We start from the raw sequence: 19,974 nt of genomic DNA, 5'->3' as shown, positions 1-19,974 counted from the left end.
TTTCTCTCGAGGATTCAATTTTCCCGATGGGAGAGCTCCGGCGCAAGGATGCGGACAACTGCTTGAAAGCTGGATCTTTTTATTTTTCAGGAAGGTGGAGAACAGCGAGAAGTCTGCGTTCCTGGGCTAGCTAGCTTCTTATGGTAAGTCCCTGGTTTTTTATACCCTTTTCTCCCTTTGTAAGTTGTTTTTATGTGAGTGTTTGAGTTTGTGCCTAATGTTTCAAATCCTGTTCAAGTTTGTCTTTATTCCCGCCGGTAGGCAAACTCCGTGGGGTGGCCAGATTGTATTATTGGTTTTCTGTAATCTCTTTTAGCTTTAAGATAGTTTTTCATATTTATTCTGTGGCAATCTCCTGTCTGCCCCTTTTGTAATTTATGTTTTGTGTCCTTTGTCTGTTTGTTTTGCTTATTTGGTATGTCCTGTGTTTGTAAGGGTTTTCTAAATTATCTTTTGTTTCCTTTTCCTACTTGTCTAGTTTTCTTAATTACTTAGGCTTTTGTCTATAGGGATTCTTTAATACTTTTTATTTGATTCCTTTTCCTATGTAAGTTTGTTTTCTGGCTGACCTGATGTTCCCCTTGGGCTTTTCCTGTTTTTTGTGACACTACTGTCTTCGTGAAGTTCCCTTTCCACACTAGGAAAGGGGTGGGTGCTAACTTCCTACAGGATGTCACCATAGCACCTGGCTGACCAATTGTTCAGACCTTGTTACCCGTTTGATAGAAGACCATCAAGAAATCTCAAGATTATAGATTAAATTTGGAAGTAAAACTTATAGGAAGGCAAAAGAAACCCTGTGTGCTTATCACCATAGACAGTTAGGAAAGCTATGTAAGACTGTTGGAAGTTAAAACCTACCCCGCTCCTAGAAAATTGAAATATCCTAGGAAATATTAAAAAGGCAGAATAACTGAAAAACTCAGAAGCAGAAACTCACCCCCGCCCCCTTTGCTAATGGGCCATTACTCTGGCCTAGGCCAGCCTTTTTTACATAACAAAGATCTCCAGGTAGAGCTATAGGAATTGCCCAAAGCCCTTTTATTACATCATCACCCAGCAAGGCTCAACCAAGTCTGGGATTCAGGGCAGCCTACAGAGTTGCCCCTGCATGGCCCAATGAGAGTCTAACAAACAATCAGAATACAAGCTCAAATTCAAATCCCAACAGAGGGTATAAAACCAGGCACTTTCAGCATCTCAGCCCTTCCTTTTTTGGAGCTCCAAGCCATGTGGTCCTATCCACCATTAAACTATTTTTCCAAACAGTCTCCATTTTTCCAGTGTTTTTCCCCACTTGGAACTGAACCCAGGATAATTCTTCCAACAAGACTATATTGCTAAAAATTGAGTTTGGTAATATCTTTTCAGATTACACATATTTCTTCAAAAGGCATCAACTGCATCCTAAACTGCATTTTCTCCATCACATTTAACAGAATGAACTTCAGCTCAGGAAACCCAATGCCTTTAAAATAAAATGCACTTTCCAAGTGCTGCTAAAATTCTGATGTGTCCCTATTAGCTGCTACTGGCCAAGGCCAACTGGAGGAGATTCTACACGGTAACTGCACTGACTGACTTAATATTTGTGCTGTAGATAGTTGGTTGGGAACTTCATTGTTTCCTCAGTAGAGATGGTGGCCTGCTTACGATATATCTCCTCTGAAGTCTAGAATGAAATGAGCACTAAACGCTTGCAGGGAACGTGCCTGCCAGCCGGTTGAGGGCTGGCCCTTGTACACGCACTCCACGAATCCCCCAAATAAAGACAAGGCTGATGAGCTGAATTCCAATTCTAATTAAAGGAATCGAAGCCTTTCAACTGATATTATAAAGGGACCTCGATGCAGCTAAATTCGTCAGCTATGCGATGCGGCCTCCTGAAACGGCAGCGGCGCAGAATTGTGAGCGATGCCACTCCGCCTTTCAAAACGCTGAGTTGGGGAGGTGTTAGGGGCGGTGGCAGTGACGTAAAGGGGGCGGCAGAAATACATTGACGTTGCTTGGCGGGCGGAGCGTCTCCTACACCTCAAAAGGTCTTGGGCAGAGGAGGTTCCTTGCGGAAGGATTGTGTCAGGCCATCTGCACCTTGGGGCTTTTCCGTGTGAAGCCATGGTATCCCGATCCCTTGAAGAAGCAGCTGGGATGGGGAGTGGCAGCAGACCGGGCGGTTACTGTGACAAGAAACTGTTAGTGTAATACCCCAAGCGCCTAATGACTGAATTGTAAGAAAAAGGATTTGTTTTCACTGCTTTAGTAATTTCAGGTTTGAAAACCTGTTAGGCATTTGTTTGGGTTGTTGTACGACTCTCTCCGCTGATGTCCTTCGCTTAGGTCTTTAAAGTCTTGAATCCAAGTTGGCGGTGTGTGTGTATGTCCAAAGAGGCCAAGAAATAAATGTATTTTGGAATAGCATACAGTCTATATTGTATACCATTTTCTGTGTATATAATAAGTATATTTTATCTGAATTTTTAAGTGCATTAAATTAATTGCCTTACATAATCTTCTGAAAAACTTATACAACATTAAGAATTAAGAATCTTTGATGAATATCGTAACTGTATTGGTAGACATAATATTTAAATAAAATAGCACCTAGATAGTATTTGCTGTTCTTGAAAAATTAAACATGTTTAGATCTGTTCAGTCCTTCTATAGGAAGCTTCCAGAAAATCCCAGTGCTGTAAATTAGAAAGAAGGCATTGGCTAACAATTTCTGTATTGTTGAAAGAAAATGACAATTATTAGTAGCCTTACATTTTTTAAGTACACAAACAAATAATGGAGAAGACAGTTTACAATTGATCCTTCTAATCCATTTCATCTTAACTTTGAAGGAATTTAGCCAATGAATTTAGCTGTAATATTTTTGTATAAGAATGATTGGGATTTATTGTTTTGAGGACACATCTTTTTTATCAATTTGTAAGCTATCAAGGTTTCACAATGATAAGCAGAAAGTAATTACCACTTAAAATAATTTAATATCAAATATTTTTCAGTTATATTTTGTAACTTGAAATAAAAGTAGCACTAGAAAATATGCATTAATGATTTTTGTCTTTGGTTATAGAAATTTAGATTCAGTTTGGAATCCAGATTAAACAAAGATGTTTTGCCATTGGTTGACAATAAGGAGGTAAAGTGGTTCTTTGTACAGTTTTTAACATACCATTTTAAATGATTATATTCCTGTGAATAAAAAGTGAATTGAGTTCCTAGAATTCTTAACTTGATTCAATAATTTAATCTTATAAATTACATTTTTTATGTTAAGCAAGTACTTCTTTTCAGAAAAAATAGGTAGTCCTCAACTTATGACCACAATTGAGTCCAAATTCATTGCTAAGCGAGATAATTGTAAAGTGAATCCCTGCAGTTATTAAATTAGTAACATGCTTGTTAAGTGAAACTGGTTTCTAAATTGACTTTGTTTCTCAGAAAAAAGATGCAAAAGATGATCCCATGATCCCATGTCATAAATATGAGCTAGTTGCCAAGCATCCAAATTTTGATCATGTGACAGTGAGAATGTAGAAACTTTCATTAGTATGAAAAATAGTTATAAGTCACTTTTTTCTATGCTGTTGTAACCTAGAATGGTCAAATCTAATTTTACTGCCTTATACATCCTTAATGTAACATGTCATTACCCTGAGCAAAACTTTGTGTTCTGTTTGGTTGGCTAACAATGCTTATTTGTTTGTTTAAGGTTATGTTTCAAGAAACTACAACTGCAGGCGAGAGCGTTATCTGGGGCTGATGCTATAAATGCTCTGCGACCGTTCTATTTTGCAGTACATCCAGATTTTTTTGGTCAGCATCCCAGAGAAAGGGTAAAAAACTTACGTTTTTTGAGATACAATTCTATGTATTTAAACAAATCTAAATTTTGAACATATTTAATACTATTAATACTAATACTGCACTATTTAATACTTCTAGGTTAACTGAAGTCTGTTCTTAACTAGTAGCTTGTTAATCTGACGTGAATATTATAATGTAGTATTTTCCACACACAAAACATGTGCAAGTGGTTTACTATTAAATTGTGGCCTATCTGTTTAAAGAGACATACTTTTGTAAGAGATAAAGATTTTCAGATATGCTTTTGGAACATATACATGTATTTATAGATCAGACAGATTGGATAAATCAGACTGATGTAAAATGAAAGCACTAGGCTAAAAACTGGGAGAAACTAAGAAACCATGAGTTCTGATCCTGATTTATGCATGAAGCCAGGTGGCTTAGTTTGAACCAGTCACTTCCTCTCAACCTTAGGAAGAAAGTAATGGCCTTGAAAATACCAAGAGCACGCATTCAGAAAGAATTTGGAAATGAGAAAAATATTGCTTATAAAGAAATTAAAATGTATACAGTTAACTGGAGCCTTCTGTAAAACAAAACACCTGGAATTTGGCTGATCCCAACCTTCTTAGATTTAGAAAAGCCATTAAAATTTGATTGTTTTTGGCAGACTTGGAAAATGGAAATTACATTATTTGTTGTTTTGGAGCAATTTAGATAACTTCTTTATTTGATTGGTTTGCCCAGACACATGATAGCTATATAGTTTTTGTTAGTTTTATGTTCTTTATATTCTGTATATTTATTTAGGTATACAATCGCCTCATAGATAGAAGTTAGCATATAATTCTACTAAAATAAACATGTAAAAAACACGTAAACAATGTTTCATTAATTGAATGATCGCTGGGAGTCTTTGGCAAAGATAACGGCACAAGTGAATTTTCTTCATATACCAATGAAGCAATCATAATGTGTTACTTTTTACCTTAACAGAAATTCTGCAATGTTCTAAACAATGCACCACATAATATTTCAGTGTAACTGAAAAAAATCAAGTTAAAGAAAAACATTAGATCATCGGGAATATATTTTATTAAGCAAGGTGGTTGTAATCTATTTCTTGGGATGTATCTGCTTCAGTGTAACCGGTCTCTGCATTTGAGTATTTTCTTATTTTCAGGAAATCAATGAAAATTCTCTGAAAAGATTAAATGGGTATTTGGAGAATCTCCAGAAACCAGGCTTCAGATCATTTAAACCAACTCGACTCACTTTTTATGTACGAGAGAGAGAACAAAGCCCTTCCAGTGTCCAAGAACCATTTGGTGCTGCAGGTATTTTTAATATTTGGAATTTTACTAAATCACTGACAGATTATGAATAATTGACACTCTTCTTGTGTTTGAAATATTTTTACATTATGTACCAGGAAATTTTCAATACATCTCCTTAAAATAACCCCAAATTTCCTTCTGTATCCATTGTGACTTTACTATTCCTTTTGTCTGTATATAAATGCAATATGTACTAATAGTCCTTGAGTTATAACCATCCAATAACTGTTAGAAGTTACAATGGTGCTGAATGTTCAATGGTTATAATTGGTTCTTGGAGATATAGCTGTCTAAGCACTTGCACCTTCATAATCATATGATTTCAGTGTGGGCATTTGGATATCCATTTGTACATATGACCAATTGCCAAGTATCTGCATCACATGATTGTCATTTGTCACCTTTTCTGCTGTTTTCCCCAGAAAGATAATAGGGAAACCAATAGGGAAAGTTGCTAGGCTGGCAATTTGTAAAAATTCCATTTTCAGTTAAACAGTGTGTTGTCTGGATACAAATAGTTTTAGAAAATAAAGTGTTTACAACAATGTTCATCACAATGGTATTCTATAGTAATAACAATAATAAAATTTGCTTATTCATTTTAACAAATCACCCTTACATCATTAATCATCTTATATTTCCATGTTTCTAACTTCTGTTTTTATTAACCATTGATAAAATAAGTCCCATGTCAGAAAATATTCATTTTCTTTCTTTTCCTTAATTATAAGTGTTAATCTATCCATCTCTGCACATTCCTAGTATTTTTTTAATCACATCTTCATCTGTAGGGATACATACCTGGTTGGAAATGCTAAAGCAACATATAGATTTAAAACCAGAAATTAGTTTTAAAATTGGTTGGGCATTTTATCGGATAAATATAACAAGGTGAATACATATTTGATTATACATGTATTAACTGCATCTAGAATTGTATTTGCACAACAATGGAAAAGTGAAGAGATCCCTACCATATACCCTTTTTAAACAAATGCAGGGCTCTCATGAATCCCTGCGTACCATACCTGATCTGCTTAATGCCCTTTGTCTATCTTATGCAACCCCCACCCCAACTTCTGAATCACCTCTTTATGCATCACTGTGCACCCTCTCTGATCTGCATGGCACCTCTTATGCATCTACATGCATTCTTCCTGACCTCCTCCACATCCCCTTATTCTCTTCCTTACCTAGCAGCAACTACTTGCCTGCTTGGTTGGAATCTGCAACTTTATCAGGCTTCACCACTGACTGATTGTGGAAAGCCAGCAAGAAGTTGCCTTGCTCAATTATGAATGTAAGTTGAGGACTATCTGTAAAACTGCATAATATCTTGCCTGATTTAGCGATAGGATATTCATTTGAAACTAAAAGTTACAGTCTTGTATAGTCTTGTATTTATAGTCTTGTATTTCCAAATGGTAGATTGGGGCTTAGCCTTTTTCTGTCGTTAATATTTTCCTTGTGAGGGGCAGTTTGGTATAGTGGTCAAGGCATCAGGCCAGGAACTGGAAGACCATGAATTCCACTTTAATCACCAAGCCAGATGGTTAACCTTGGACTAGTTACTTTTTCTCAATTCTAGGAAAGAGGCAATGTGAAAGAGGCAATGTGAAATCACTTCTTAAAAACTTTGTCAGGAAAACTACAGGGATTTATCCAGGCAGTATCTGATTAAACAGGAAAAAAAATCCCTCAGAATGTTACTGTGGAAATAATTGCATAATTAAAAATCATCTGGTGGGGGGGGATTAAGATATTCTCCAATCTGGTGTCCTTCATGCTGGCTGAGTATTATAGGAGTTTCAGCTTAAGATAATTGGAATGCACCAGGTTGGTGAGATTGCTGTAAATGATTAATGTCTAGTTTGCTTGTTTTATTCCATTTGTATACCATTTAACTGATTACAGAATTACAGAAAGTTGTAAAATATAGTAATAGATAAATTATGCATAAAATGGATAATTATTCTGAAATGTCAGTGTAATTATGTTTATATACCGATAGTAGCATTATTTATTTAGAAAGTTTATATGTTGTCACACACTTATTGAGTTGTGTGGCTTATATAAAAATAGTATCCATTTATATATTTTTATCAAGCTCTTAAAGATCAAATATCTGACCAAACATAATAATAATCAAAAATAAGATAAGTAAAGCTCTTTAGAGGAAAATCTATAGCTATCAATCTTGGTACAAGTTCTGCTGAATTCATGAGGCAGAATTAGTATCAGTATTCTCAATAGAAATCAGATCTTTATAAAAATCTCAGACTTAGCATTATGATTAACAATAAAAGCTTAGTCTTCAATTTTGATTTGCATTGTCTTTTACAGCAAGTATAGAAACAATATAAATGCATTCATTTAAATACAACCTTGTTCTGTGCATTTCATAGGATTTCGAGCAGTGAGTTTTACTTTGCACACCAGAGACTTGTTAAGCACAGTGTTAGATATCTTGAACTCCTGCAGTTTATCTACGGATCATGTCCAAAGCTTGAATGGCAATGTAAATACTCAGTCTAAACAGGAAACCAAAAGAATGTTTCACAGGCCTATTAAATGGGACAAGACATACTACTCTTTTACTGGATTCAAGGATCCTGAGGAAGAACTGGAGCAAGCCCAGAGGATGGAAACCACCCTGAGGTAATGATGTAAAAACATGTTCTTTACAAACTACTGTATTTTTCGGACTATAAGATGCACTCTCCCCACACCAAAGTGGGTGGAAATGTCTGTGCGTCTTATAGAGCGAATGTTGCCGAAGCCCCTCCAGCCCCTACCCTTTGGCCTCTGCCTCCCAGCAATTTGCCTCCTTGCAGCAAACAGCAAACTTCATGGTCAGCTTCAGCACAGCTTGATTTAGCATGAGCAGCTGATTAGTGGTTGGATCAGCTTCCCAGAATATCACCAATTAACTGTTACATGCTGCTGGGATCACCACCGCCCTTTGGTGTCATCTATCACCACCTCCATGCACCCCATTTTCGGCTTCTGTGTGTCTCATTTTTTGCCTCTGTGCATCCCGTTTTGGCTTCTGCATGCCCTGTTTTGACCTCTACATGTCCCATTTTTGCCCATTCCAGGCGAAGGTGGCAATCCCTGCTGCCTGGAATGAGCCAAAAACAGGATGCGTGGAGGCTGAAAATGGGGTGCACAGAGGTGATGATAGGAAGCAGCAGCAAGGGGCAGCACTGGTGGAGTTCCCTGCAGCCTGGAACATCTGATTGGTGGTATTCTGGGAGGTAGATCCAACCACCAATCAGCAAATTGGTGGAAGCAAATTACTGGGAGGCAGAGACAGAGGCAGGTTTTTTTTTTCCCTTGTTTTCCTCCCCAAAAGCTAGGTGTGTCTTATAGTCCAGAGCATCTTATAGTCCAAAAATACGGTATTCTGTTTGAGGCAGAGCTCTTTCCTAGCCAATGAGCCCATTGTCTTTCTTTGACCATGCACTTTTGTATTTTAAACTTGATATCAAGAAACGACAGGATTTCTGCCTAAAAATGTCTTCACCTGCATCAGATATTTTATATCCTCCAATTTTCACTGTGAATATTGACATGAATGTGTTTGCTTTTTAGATTTAAATTTCTTAAAAATATAAATATTAAACAGGAATGTGTTTTCATTTAACATCTCATGAATAGAGAAGAGTCTGTATGAGAAAACGCTGTAAAGAAATACAATCTTTCTATATGCAATAAGTGTAGATAGCATTAAAATCTTAAATGCATGTTTATAGCTAGAGAATTTTGGAGGGATGAGAAAGGGAGTAGCTGACTTACATGCACACAAAAAACTACTCCCAGTTCAATATTCTATAAAATTAAACTACAGCTAATTTTAAATTATGTATAAAATGGATTTTGTACTGGGTCTTAATTTTATAGTAGTTATATATTGTTAGTGCTAATAGCCATTAGATATTCTCCTGTTCTCTCATGGTTTTAACTTTTTAACTGAGAATAGCAGACTTCCAACAATAATGTTTTGCTTATCTATTGTGCTGCTAATTTTTAAATGCAGTGGTAATCTGTATTTGTTTCTTACCATCTCTTACCATGTAGCTCTTGGTTAGATAATAATGAAAAAAGTGCCATGAAGAAACTGGAGGACAGCTTACCACTCAGAAAAGAATTAGATCGTTTGAAAAATGAACTCTGTCAGCAGTTACAGCTCTCTGATATTAGGTAATACATTAACTTTTTAGAAAGAAACAAACTTTTCATATAAGTTTCAGGATAAATAGAAAAATAGACCTAAAATAAATTGGCCCTAGCAAATACATTTTAAATTATGCTAAAACATGTGCTTGGTTGAAAAATAGTTTCTACTTTCAAAAAATGCACTATTTGCATCACACAAGTGTTTTTCCAAGAAATAATTGCTTGCTCAGTTTTTCTATAATGTAGTGGATACATTTTATATAAGGCTTATAATGCTTCAAGTATTGTAACTATTTTGTTTCTCTAATCTTTTTTAATTTACATAAAGATTAATTATACATCTAATATTTTAGTAAAAATATTAAAAGATAAGACTATTCTTGTCTATAAACTACCAATTCAGTGATTTCTAAAGGAAGTTATTTCAAAAATGCATTTTTTTTGTAATTAGCTTGTGACCAGGTTTTTCACAGGATTTGTGGAAATACATAATGCAAATGAACCTGTTTTATATTTTGAAGGATTTATTAAGAAAATTAATTAAGGTAAAAAAAAAAACACCTCACTGGTAGAATATCTTACTATCAGTCATCATCAATTTGTGAGAATCCCTTTGCATTAAGTAAAAAAAAAAATCCATAATGTATTTTCTTCTGAGAAGCATTTTCTGACTCTTACCAAACAACTGTCTTCAATCTTTTGTGAAATTACACAAGCCAATCAGCTTTTAGCATTACTCAGACCATTTAGGTTGGCAGTCTTCCATAAAGCTATAAATTTTCAACAGCCATTACTGTTGTTTTAGAACAACTTTGTCACTTTGAATGTGCACTGATCGACATACATTAAAATGAAATGTCATTGCATACAGCTCTCAAAGGGTCACCACCTCCAATATACTCTACATAAACATGACAAAATAAATAAATACTTAGTTATCTGCACCTCCAGATACTTAATATCGACCACTTCTACAGCTGCACCCTTGATACTGAGTGAAGTATGACTGCCGGCTCCTTCTAAAACCTACAATGAGCTCCTTTATTAACATTTAGAACCATGTTGCTTTTATTGCATCTGTCCACCAGAGCCTTCACCTCTTCCTATAAGCATCTTCATTGTCATCATGGATAAGACCCACCACTGCTGTGTCATCCACATACTTCACAGTATTATTTTTTTTTGAAAACAATTTTATTGGTTTTTTTTACAAACAGACAAAACAAACAAAACATAAAAGCATCAGCTCTCTTCCGTATTTATGTACAAATAGTGTTTCGGTTGGTTCATCAGTTTTGTGCATTCATTTCGTAGTCTCAATTACAATTATGTTACATAATAACTCTTATTATCAATCCAAACTTATATATCCTCATATCATTATTAAAAAAATCATTTGACTATACTTTTATTCATTCCTACTTTATGAGCTAACTATAATTTAGGTAATTTATTCTATAACAAATCATATAATCATACCAATTCTATCCTAAAAAAACATTTTTTAGATGTAATGTCAAATAGCAAAAGAAAAAGAAAAAACGAAGATATTCCTTATTATCTAACATTCTAAATATTCTATTATTGTATTTTATCGTCCAGCCATTGATAGAAAAGCTCCCAAATTTTATAAAATTGTTTATCTTCTTGCTCTCTAATTTCAAGTGTCAATCTACTCATCTCAGCACATTCCAGTATTTTCTTAATAATTTCTTCCTGCAATGGAATTTTCTCATTTTTCCAATTTTTAGCAAATACAATCCTAGCCGCAGTTAACACATTTACAATCAAATATTTCAAATCTTTACTGTATACATCTGGTACAATTCCCAATAGAAAAAACTCCGGGTTCAAATCTATATGTTTCTTTGTCATTTTTTCCAACCACATGCGGATTTTAGTCCAGTATTTTCTAGCATCCTCACAAGTCCACCACATATGGTAGTATGAGCCAGGTGTCTGATGACATTTCCAGCATTTTTCGGATTTATTCTTGAACATTCTTGCTATCCTTGTCGGGGGAAAATGCCACCTGTAAAACATCTTATACAGATTTTCTTTATAAGCTGTAGACATTGTCATTTTATAGTTTTGCGACCATAGTTTCTGCCATTTCTCTAAATCAATCCCATATCCAAAATTCCTCCCCCAAGCAATCATAGTTTCTTTAACTTGTTCTTCCTCTAGCTTAATTCCCAATAAATAACCATATAGTTTTTTAATCACCTTTTCATCAGTACCTGTCAAGATCTTATCTAAATCAGTCTGTTTATCATAAAATTCCTCTGTTTTAGATCTTCATCATACCTTGAGTGTATTTGCACATATGAAAACCAATTCATCTTTATACCTTGTTCCTCTAGATTTTGTATCGATTTAAGTTCACCCTTTTCATCTAATAATTCCCCATATCTAACTGTTTGTTCCTTCTTATAGATTATAGGATAAGAAAATGCTTCTATCGTCGATAACCAAACTGGAATTTTCAGATAACATTGTTTTTTTTATCTTCTCCCAGTTTAACCACAAAGACTCCAGTATATAATGTCTTCAAAAGTAACCCTGTGTTTTGGTTCCCTTATACCATAAAAAAGCATGCCAACCCAACAACAAGTCATGACCTTCTAGCGTCAACAATCTAGTCTTTCTTAACGTTACCCATTCCTTAACCCACATCAAGTTTGCAGCTTGGTAGTAGAGCTCCCAATTAGGCAGGCCAAAACCTCCTCTAGTTCTAGCATCTTGCAAGAGCTTTAGCTTTATCCTCGCTTTCTTACCTTGCCATATATACTTCAACACAATTTTATTTAAGTCCTCAAAATAGTCCTTTCCGAGCCTAATTGGTATTGTTTGAAACAAAAATAAGATTCTGGGTAAAATATTCGTCTTGATTGTTGAAATCCTACCTATTAATGACAGTTGTAAATTTTCCCATTTCTTCAAATCTAGGGCTATCTGTTGTTTAAGTTTAATATAATTATTCTCTTTTAATGTACTACATCTTGATGTCAAATATATCCCCAAATACTTAACCTTGTTCGTAACTTGGATTTTCAACAGGCCTTCCAATTCTTCTCTTTGTCTTAGTAACATGTTCTTTGACAAAATCTTTGTTTTATCTTTATTTATTTTCAAACCAGCCACCTCGCCATATGTCTCTATCTTTTCCAATAGCTTCGGAGCTGTTTCTAAAGGATCTTCCAAAATGAAGGCTAAGTCATCCGCAAAGGCTTGCAATTTGAATTCCTCCTTTTTAATTTTCATTCCTTTTATACTTTTATCTTTTCTAATATTTCTATTCAACACTTCCAGAGTCAATACAAATAGCAAAGGAGATAGGGGACATCCTTGTCTTGTGCCTTTTCTTATATTAATAGCGTCTGTAAGTTCTCCCTCCATCATTACCTTTGCTGTTTGCTCATGATAAATAGCTTCTATAGCTTGGATAAACCTTCTAGCAAAGCCCATCTGTTCCAATAGGAGTAACATAAATCTCCAATTCACATTGTCAAATGCCTTTTGGGCATCTAAGAATATCAAAGCTATTTGTTTTTCAGGATGCGCCTCATAGTATTCCAAAGTGTCCAGAATTACTCTCATATTGTCTCTAATTTGTCTCTTTGGCAGAAATCCATTTTGATCTGGATGAATAAAATTATTCAGATATTTTTTAAGTCTTTCTGCTAATATTGAAGCAAAATTTTTATAGTCTGCATTTAATAAAGAAATCGGTCTATAGTTTGTTAGTTATTGGGGACAAACCCCCCAAAAAACAGAATGTGCAGCAGCAGTCAAGCCAGGCAGCCAAATGAGAGAGGAAGGGCCCTAGAGTTTACACACACTGATGACAAACACTGTTTTGTAGTTTAAATAGTTGTTTAATCCTATTAGAGTTTAAACATTGTCAATCAGTCCATATGTCATTCACGAATATATCCATTCAGTAACTTAGTCCATTTACTAGTCAGTTCTATATCCTTATCTGCTTGTAAAGATATCTTCTCCTTTGATACCTTTCCTTTTGAAGACAACGCTGAGTATTCACAGGATATCAGCACATCAATGAAATAGTCCTTTCGTTCAGGTATTCAAACAGTTGTAGCAAACAGTAGCAAACAAACAGTAGCAAGCAGACAAAACAAGCAGAGAGAGAGTTACGTTTCTCTTACTGCCTTTTATTGCCGTTTGTAACCGCACCCTTAATTAGTTAATTACAAGCAGTTTGGTGCTTAAAGCTACAAGTTACAAACACCCAAACCTTGGTTTATATATTTATTCACCCAAACTTAGTTGGTGTATCAATGTTATACCCAACATAGTTCTTAATTTGCAGTGGATCAGCCTCCTCTTTTGGAATAAGTGTAATGTAAGCCTCTGACCATGTTTTAGGTATCATCTTCTTTGACATAGCTTCATTCATAACTTCTAACAATGGGATGCTCAATGATTCTTGTAATATTTTGTAGAATTCTGCCGGAAGCCCATCCGGACCTGGTGCTTTCCCATTATTTTGTTTCTTAAGTGCTTGACTTAATTCCATCATTGTTATGTTACTTTCTAACATTTCTTCAGTCTCTTTGGATTTCTTAGGTAGGTTTGCATTCTGTAAATACTGTTTGACTTTTTCCTCATCAATATTCTCTTTCTTGTATAATTGTCCATAAAAATTTCGAATAATTTCCTTTTTCTCCTTATTACCATAACAAACTTGGCCTTGGTCATCTATTAACTGCAACATTTTCCTTGACTCTTTCTCCTTTCTCAATTTATATGCTAGCCATCTACCTGGCTTATTTGCATCTTCAAAATAATTCTGTTTGGCATTCCTAATTTTCTGTGCCAGTTCTTCTTTCTCTATTAAGCCCATTTTGTGTTTAGTTATGTCCAATTTCAATTTGATATCTTTTTTCTGTGGCATATTCTGTAAGTCTTTTTCAAGTCTTTTATACTCATCTTCCAAGGCTTTAGTGGCTTGCCTTTTTCTAATATTCTTTTTTCTTATGTAGTCTATTATCAAGCTTCTAGCATATGCCTTCATTGTATCCCAAACATTCTGCATTGAAGTATCTTCTTTTTTATTTTCTTTAAAGAAAAAAGCCAATTCTTTCTCGATCCATTGTATAAAATCTTTTTCCTTTAAAATAGTATTATTTAACGTCCATCTCGATCTTTTTTTTTGTCCCTTCCATTTAATTGTCAATGGGTTATGGTCTGCCCAAGTACTTGTTTCAATGTTTATTTCTTGAACACTGGATATTAATTCTGTTGAGATCCAGATCATATCTAATCTGGACCATGATAAATGTCTATTTGAATAGAAAGTATATTGTTTAGTTTTAGCATTTCTTTTTCTCCGTATATCTTTTAAAGTTAATTCATCTGTCATTTTAAAAAAGGATTTAGGAAGAATCTTTCTATTGTGCTTTGCTGTTGTTGCTATATAGTCCAGTTTATTGTCCACAATTCCATTAAAATCTCCCATCATAACTATATTAGCATAGTCCAATCCAGTCATTTTCATATGTAACTTTTTGTAGAATTCTTCTTGTTTATCATTCGGAGCATAGATTGCAGTCAAGAGTATTTTTGTATTATTATCCATTATTTCCACCATTAATATTCTTCCATCTTCATCAGTGTAAATCAATTTTGCTGGGGTGGCCTCTTTAATATATAAAACCACTCCTCTTTTCTTACATTGGGTCAAAGAAGTAAATATTTTCCCTAATTTTGGCTATACTAACAATTGTTCATGTTGTTTTTTAATGTGTACTTCTTGTAAACAAATTATGTCAAACTTTAATTTCCCTAATTTATGAAAAATCTTCCTTCTCTTAGCAGCTGAGTTCAATCCATTTATATTCATTGTAATCAGTTTTTTCTCTTCCATGATGATATTTTATATTTAGGTTTAGCAGCTCTCGTACATCTTGGTTCACGTTGGTCTTTGATATCCGCTTGTCCACCTACTACGCCTTCTTCTTTTTCAATCTCTATTTGTTCCTCTTGGGATTCAATTAATGTGACCTCTTTTTCTGCCTCTTCCTCCCTCCTTCCAAAAATTTCTGCGTGAAAAAGTTCTGCTTTCTCGATTGAATCAATTCTATGTCTCTGTTCTTGCCATGTAAACATCAGTCCTTCTGGGATCAGCCATCTGTAATTCACCTCTTTTTTCAATAGCACTTTGGTCAGAAATCGATATTCTCTTCTCATCTCTCTCACTCTTGTGGGTATTTGTTTTAAGACCAGGATTTCTTTGCCTTTATATTTCAACTTCTTCTCTCTTGCCACTTGTAAAATTTGTGTTTTAATGGATTTTTTAGTGAATCTGATGTGAACTTCTCTGGGTAGATCATTTCTCATCGCATATCTTGTAAAAACTCGGTATATCTCATCTACTCCATCCATCATCTTTTCCTCTGTTATTTCCAAAGCATCAGCCAGAATTTCTATCATTGTCACAGCCAAGTCTTGCCCTTTTTCTTCCTCTATATTTTGAAATCTAAGATAGAATTCTGACCTCTCCATCTCCCACTTCATCATCCCACTTTTATCTTGTTCAACCACTATTAATCTACTATCAATATTTCCAATCTTCTCCTCTCTTCGTTTACCCTCTTCTTCGATTTTTTGGAGTCTCTCATCATACTTCACCATCTGTTGAATATTTTCCACTTTTTCATCAGTCTTCCCTGTTCTTTGTTCAATGGTGTCTGTTTTTATCTTAAGATCTTGAATTCCTTGCATAATCATCTGTAAAGTTACTTTTTCTTGTTCTTTGTCTTGCTTTGACATTGCCTGGATTGAACGTTGTCCTCCAGATGGTGGGGAGGCAGAAATAGATGTAGAAGCACACGCAGGTATGAGTTTCCTACTCATTTTAAATAATTCAAAATCTTCAAATTCTTTCAAGTTTTAATCCAAATAGTAAGGTAGCCAATTATAATCCAAAATGGAAACATCCAATGGTAAAAAGCCCAATAGTAAAGGAGAAAAAGGAAAAAGGAAAAGATTCTTCAGGTTCTTTGAGACCCTAATCCAATCATAAAATGATCCACAATAAAAAATAAAAAGAAGAAGACCTAATAATGATAATAATAATTAAAAAAAAAAAACAGAGCAAAAGAAAGATTTCTTCAGGTTCTTCACACCTTAATCCAGCTAAAAAATCTCAATTAAGAAAAAAAAGGGAACCAAAATAATCCAAGAGCATAGGTAGAAAGAGCAAGAATCCCAATGAAAAAGGGAAAAAAATAAGAGTAAAAATAAAAATAAAAATGAGAAATTCTAAGGCTTCCCTTTAAAATAAAAAGTAAGAATAAAAACATTGCTAAAGTAAAAATGTACAGTGATGCTGGTAGGGAGGGGTAGCAGAACTAAAAAAGATTAAGAAAAAAAGAAACAACACACTGCACTTTGTTTAGTTGTCCAAGGCTCTTATTGTGACTCTCTTCTCTTCCCCACAAGCTTCAAAGCCAAACCTCAGATATTTAATTGTTGATAGAAATCCAGAAGAGCACCTGTAATAATATTCTACTGCGCTCTTCCCTCTATCTTATCAAGTTAAGATGTCCTTGAGAAGAAGTCTTTCACAGTTCTTTCCACTTCAAGTGAAATATGTTCAAGCCTCTAGGTGGCAGTGTTACAAAGTTTCTTAGTTCTCACTTTCCCCTCTCATCCCAGAAAAATGTAATTGAGGTTAAAAAGAACGGGAAATATATATATATATATATATATATATATATATATATATACATACACAAAAGAAAAATAACCAAAGGGAGCCTCTAGCCTAAAAAAAAGATTAAGAAATCAAAAGGGAGGATAAAAGAAATATCTATCTATCTATCTATCTATCCATCCATCCCTCCCTCCCTCCCCTCCCTCCCTCCCTCCCTCCCTCCCTCCCTCCCTCCCTCCCTCCTTCTCTCTCTCTCTCTCTCTCTCTCTCTCTCTCTCTATATATATATATATATATATATATATATATATATATATGAGAAAGTTCAGTCCAGTTATCTACTAAGTAACAATGAAGTCCGATAGCAAAAAAATAAAATAAAAATAAAGCCTCGCTTTGACGTCTCCCTTTAAAAAACGCCGCTTATTCAGTTTTGTCAAAAATTTCACAGATTTCTTCTTACAATCAAAGTGTCCTTTCAAGCCTCAAAGTTAAAAAAAAAAGTTTCTCACCCAGCCGACACACTTTCACTTTCAGCCTCTTCCTTTCCGGAGCTGCCCCGACTTCAGCAGCTTGGGGGCTGCCTCTCCGCCGCCGGCAAAAGGGACTTCTCCTGGGTCAACCAGGGATTTTGCGGTGTCCCTGGGATCCACAGGGTATACCCCTCACGATAACCATCCCTACAGGACGGTTTAGGTCCATTTGGACCGGCCAGGGGCGAAGATGTCGGCTGCAATCTTAGAGCTCGATTGCAAGCCGTACCGTTACGGCGCCAGCTCCTCCCCTCTTCCTACTTCACAGTATTATTGATAGCAGATTTGGCAGAGCAGTCATGGGACATCAAGGTGAACGGTAGCGGATTCAAGACAAAAGCCCTTTGTGGAACCTGTAGTCAAGGAGATGGAGTTAGAAACAAACTGGGGCCTATCAAAACTCTTAAATTCTGCCTGCTATTATACTACTTCTATCAAAGTTCTAATTCTTTCCAGTCCTCTGTCTTTACTTTTTAAGTAATTAATGTCAAACCAACAGTTCTTCCTTTTTCTGCAGAAACATTTTCAACAGGAAATCTCTTCTATATTCAGCTTTTACTTACCTGGTCATGTAAAAAATGTTTGTCTGGCTGGGCAAGTACAGGAATAGCCAGCAGAAACCAACGCTGAAAAAAATGTGTTCATATTTACATATATTGTTTTCCAAATATGATTTCTTTTAAAAAATAGCCTTTGTTATTTTTTTTAACAAATGAAATTATTTTTGAACTGGGAAAATTTAGGCTGAATCATTAAATCCTTTTAGTACCTATGAACAATTAGTATTTTTAATTAGTATTTTTATTTTACTGAGAAGACAACTTCAAATGAGAATTACTACAAGAGAAGACTTGGGTGCCCTTATTATATATCTGTCAGTATTAGACAAAGTCAAGTTGGTCCATTTCTTCCTATTTCCTATCTATCACTAAGTAAACATTTAAATATGATGCATTTTTTTGCATTGATGCACTTACTAAAAACCTCCTGTCTTTAATAACAAAATGTTTTTAGCCAAATCTTAGATACCCATGTTTACCTCCAAATAAAACCCAGTTAGAGTTAGGGTTTATCATCCTAACCCAGTCTTATTTTCTTTTGGCTCCAAAATAAGCACTTCAGGGGATGTCTTATTTCTTTGAGTGCCGCCACTGCAAGGCAGAGCATGGAACTGTCCCACATGCCCTGCACCAGCTTTCCTCAGGACCCCTGCAGCCAGGCCATCCACACCCTGACACCTGCCTTGCCACTGGAGCAACACCAGAGTAGGAGGCCAAATGATGTGTTGGTACCACAGCCATGAGGCAGAGCAGTTGTCGGGGCATGAATGGCCCGGCTGCGGGGGCCCTGAGGTAAGCCAGTGTAGGGCATGTGGAGCAGCTCCACCCCACTGCCTCGCTTCATGTCTGCAGCACTGGTGCGGCACTCAAGCCTCCTGCTCCAGCACTATGCCAAAAGAAGTGGATCAGCTGCCATGTGGGCTCCTTCTGCACATGACTGCTTGTGCAGCCACCACAAGGCAGTTGTCGGGGTGTGGATGGCATGGCTGTGGGGGCCCTGAAGTAAGCTGATGTGTGTGTGTGGAGTAGCTCCACCCTCTCTCACCTTACCTCATGTCTATCCGCAAGTAGAATGGGTAGCCGGGTGACTGCAGGCGCTTAAGTAGGGCTTATTTTAGGGGTAGGGCTTATATTTGGTACATGTGCATAAACCATGCTAGGGCTTATTTTGGGGGAAATGCAGTTGTGAAAGTTATTACTTATGCAGAAGGTTGTAGCTATAGTCTAAATAGAAGAAAACTGTTCCTAAACAATCATTTAAATAATATTATGAAATTGGAATTATTTACATTGCAGTAACATTTAAAGTACTGTTTTTTCAATCAATTATCAATATTATGTATGGCTGTAAAATTTTGAAATAAATACAAATTTGAATTGCTTTTTTAGATGGCAGAGGAGTTGGGGTATTGCTCATCGATGTAGCCAGTTACATAGCCTAAGTCGCTTGGCACACCAGAGTCCAGAAGTACCTAAGAATGCTAAAGGTACATCTTTATATTGCAATTTTCTTTAATTGTAATTTCATTAACAAAAATAATTCAGAACATTAAGCTTAATACAAAACGTATTAACATAGATCTAGTAAATGTACCTGCTTTTCTTCAGGATAGAAGTTAGAGTAATATATTTGTCCTAAGAAACTCACTTTATACACCCTATAAGCAGAGTTTTCCTCATCAGTTTATCTTGTATTCCAATAAATAAGAATATTTACCTTTTCTTACTATAGTCTTAACCTGTTTGTCTAACTTAGAACACTTCCACATGGCACCATTTGTACTTTCTATTTCCACTAATTCCTCATCAGTGTTAATTGTTTCTATCTTTTGCTAACTTTCAAACTTTGGAAATAGACAGAGAACACC

The 19,974-nt window shown here is 35.4% G+C and overlaps 1 protein-coding gene across 5 annotated transcripts in view; it reads left to right on the top strand.

Annotated features, from left to right (window-relative positions):
* Window positions 1-101: 101 nt before the first annotated feature.
* Window positions 102-19,974, top strand: part of TCAIM (T cell activation inhibitor, mitochondrial) — a 56,661-nt gene continuing 36,788 nt past the window's right edge. For 3 of the 5 annotated variants that reach the window (XR_015740341.1, XM_087917763.1, XM_026717780.2), the window contains exons 1-7: window positions 2,063-2,228; window positions 3,080-3,145; window positions 3,719-3,842; window positions 5,000-5,153; window positions 7,559-7,811; window positions 9,234-9,356; window positions 19,496-19,593. Coding sequence is in view for 4 of the 5 variants with exons in the window: in XM_087917763.1 (XP_087773889.1) it covers window positions 3,117-3,145; window positions 3,719-3,842; window positions 5,000-5,153; window positions 7,559-7,811; window positions 9,234-9,356; window positions 19,496-19,593 (781 nt within the window). In the remaining variant the exon portion in view is untranslated. Of the gene's footprint in view, window positions 144-2,062; window positions 2,229-3,079; window positions 3,146-3,718; window positions 3,843-4,999; window positions 5,154-7,558; window positions 7,812-9,233; window positions 9,357-19,495; window positions 19,594-19,974 lie in introns of those variants that run through there. The other 2 variants (XM_087917762.1, XM_026717783.2) reach the window with 2 other exon arrangements.

The sequence above is a fragment of the Pseudonaja textilis genome, chromosome Z (genome assembly GCF_049901715.1).
Source record: "Pseudonaja textilis isolate UNSWEBS1 chromosome Z, rPseTex1.2, whole genome shotgun sequence".
NCBI classification, from domain to species: domain Eukaryota; kingdom Metazoa; phylum Chordata; class Lepidosauria; order Squamata; family Elapidae; genus Pseudonaja; species Pseudonaja textilis.
This window is presented reverse-complemented; position numbering and strand designations above follow the sequence as displayed.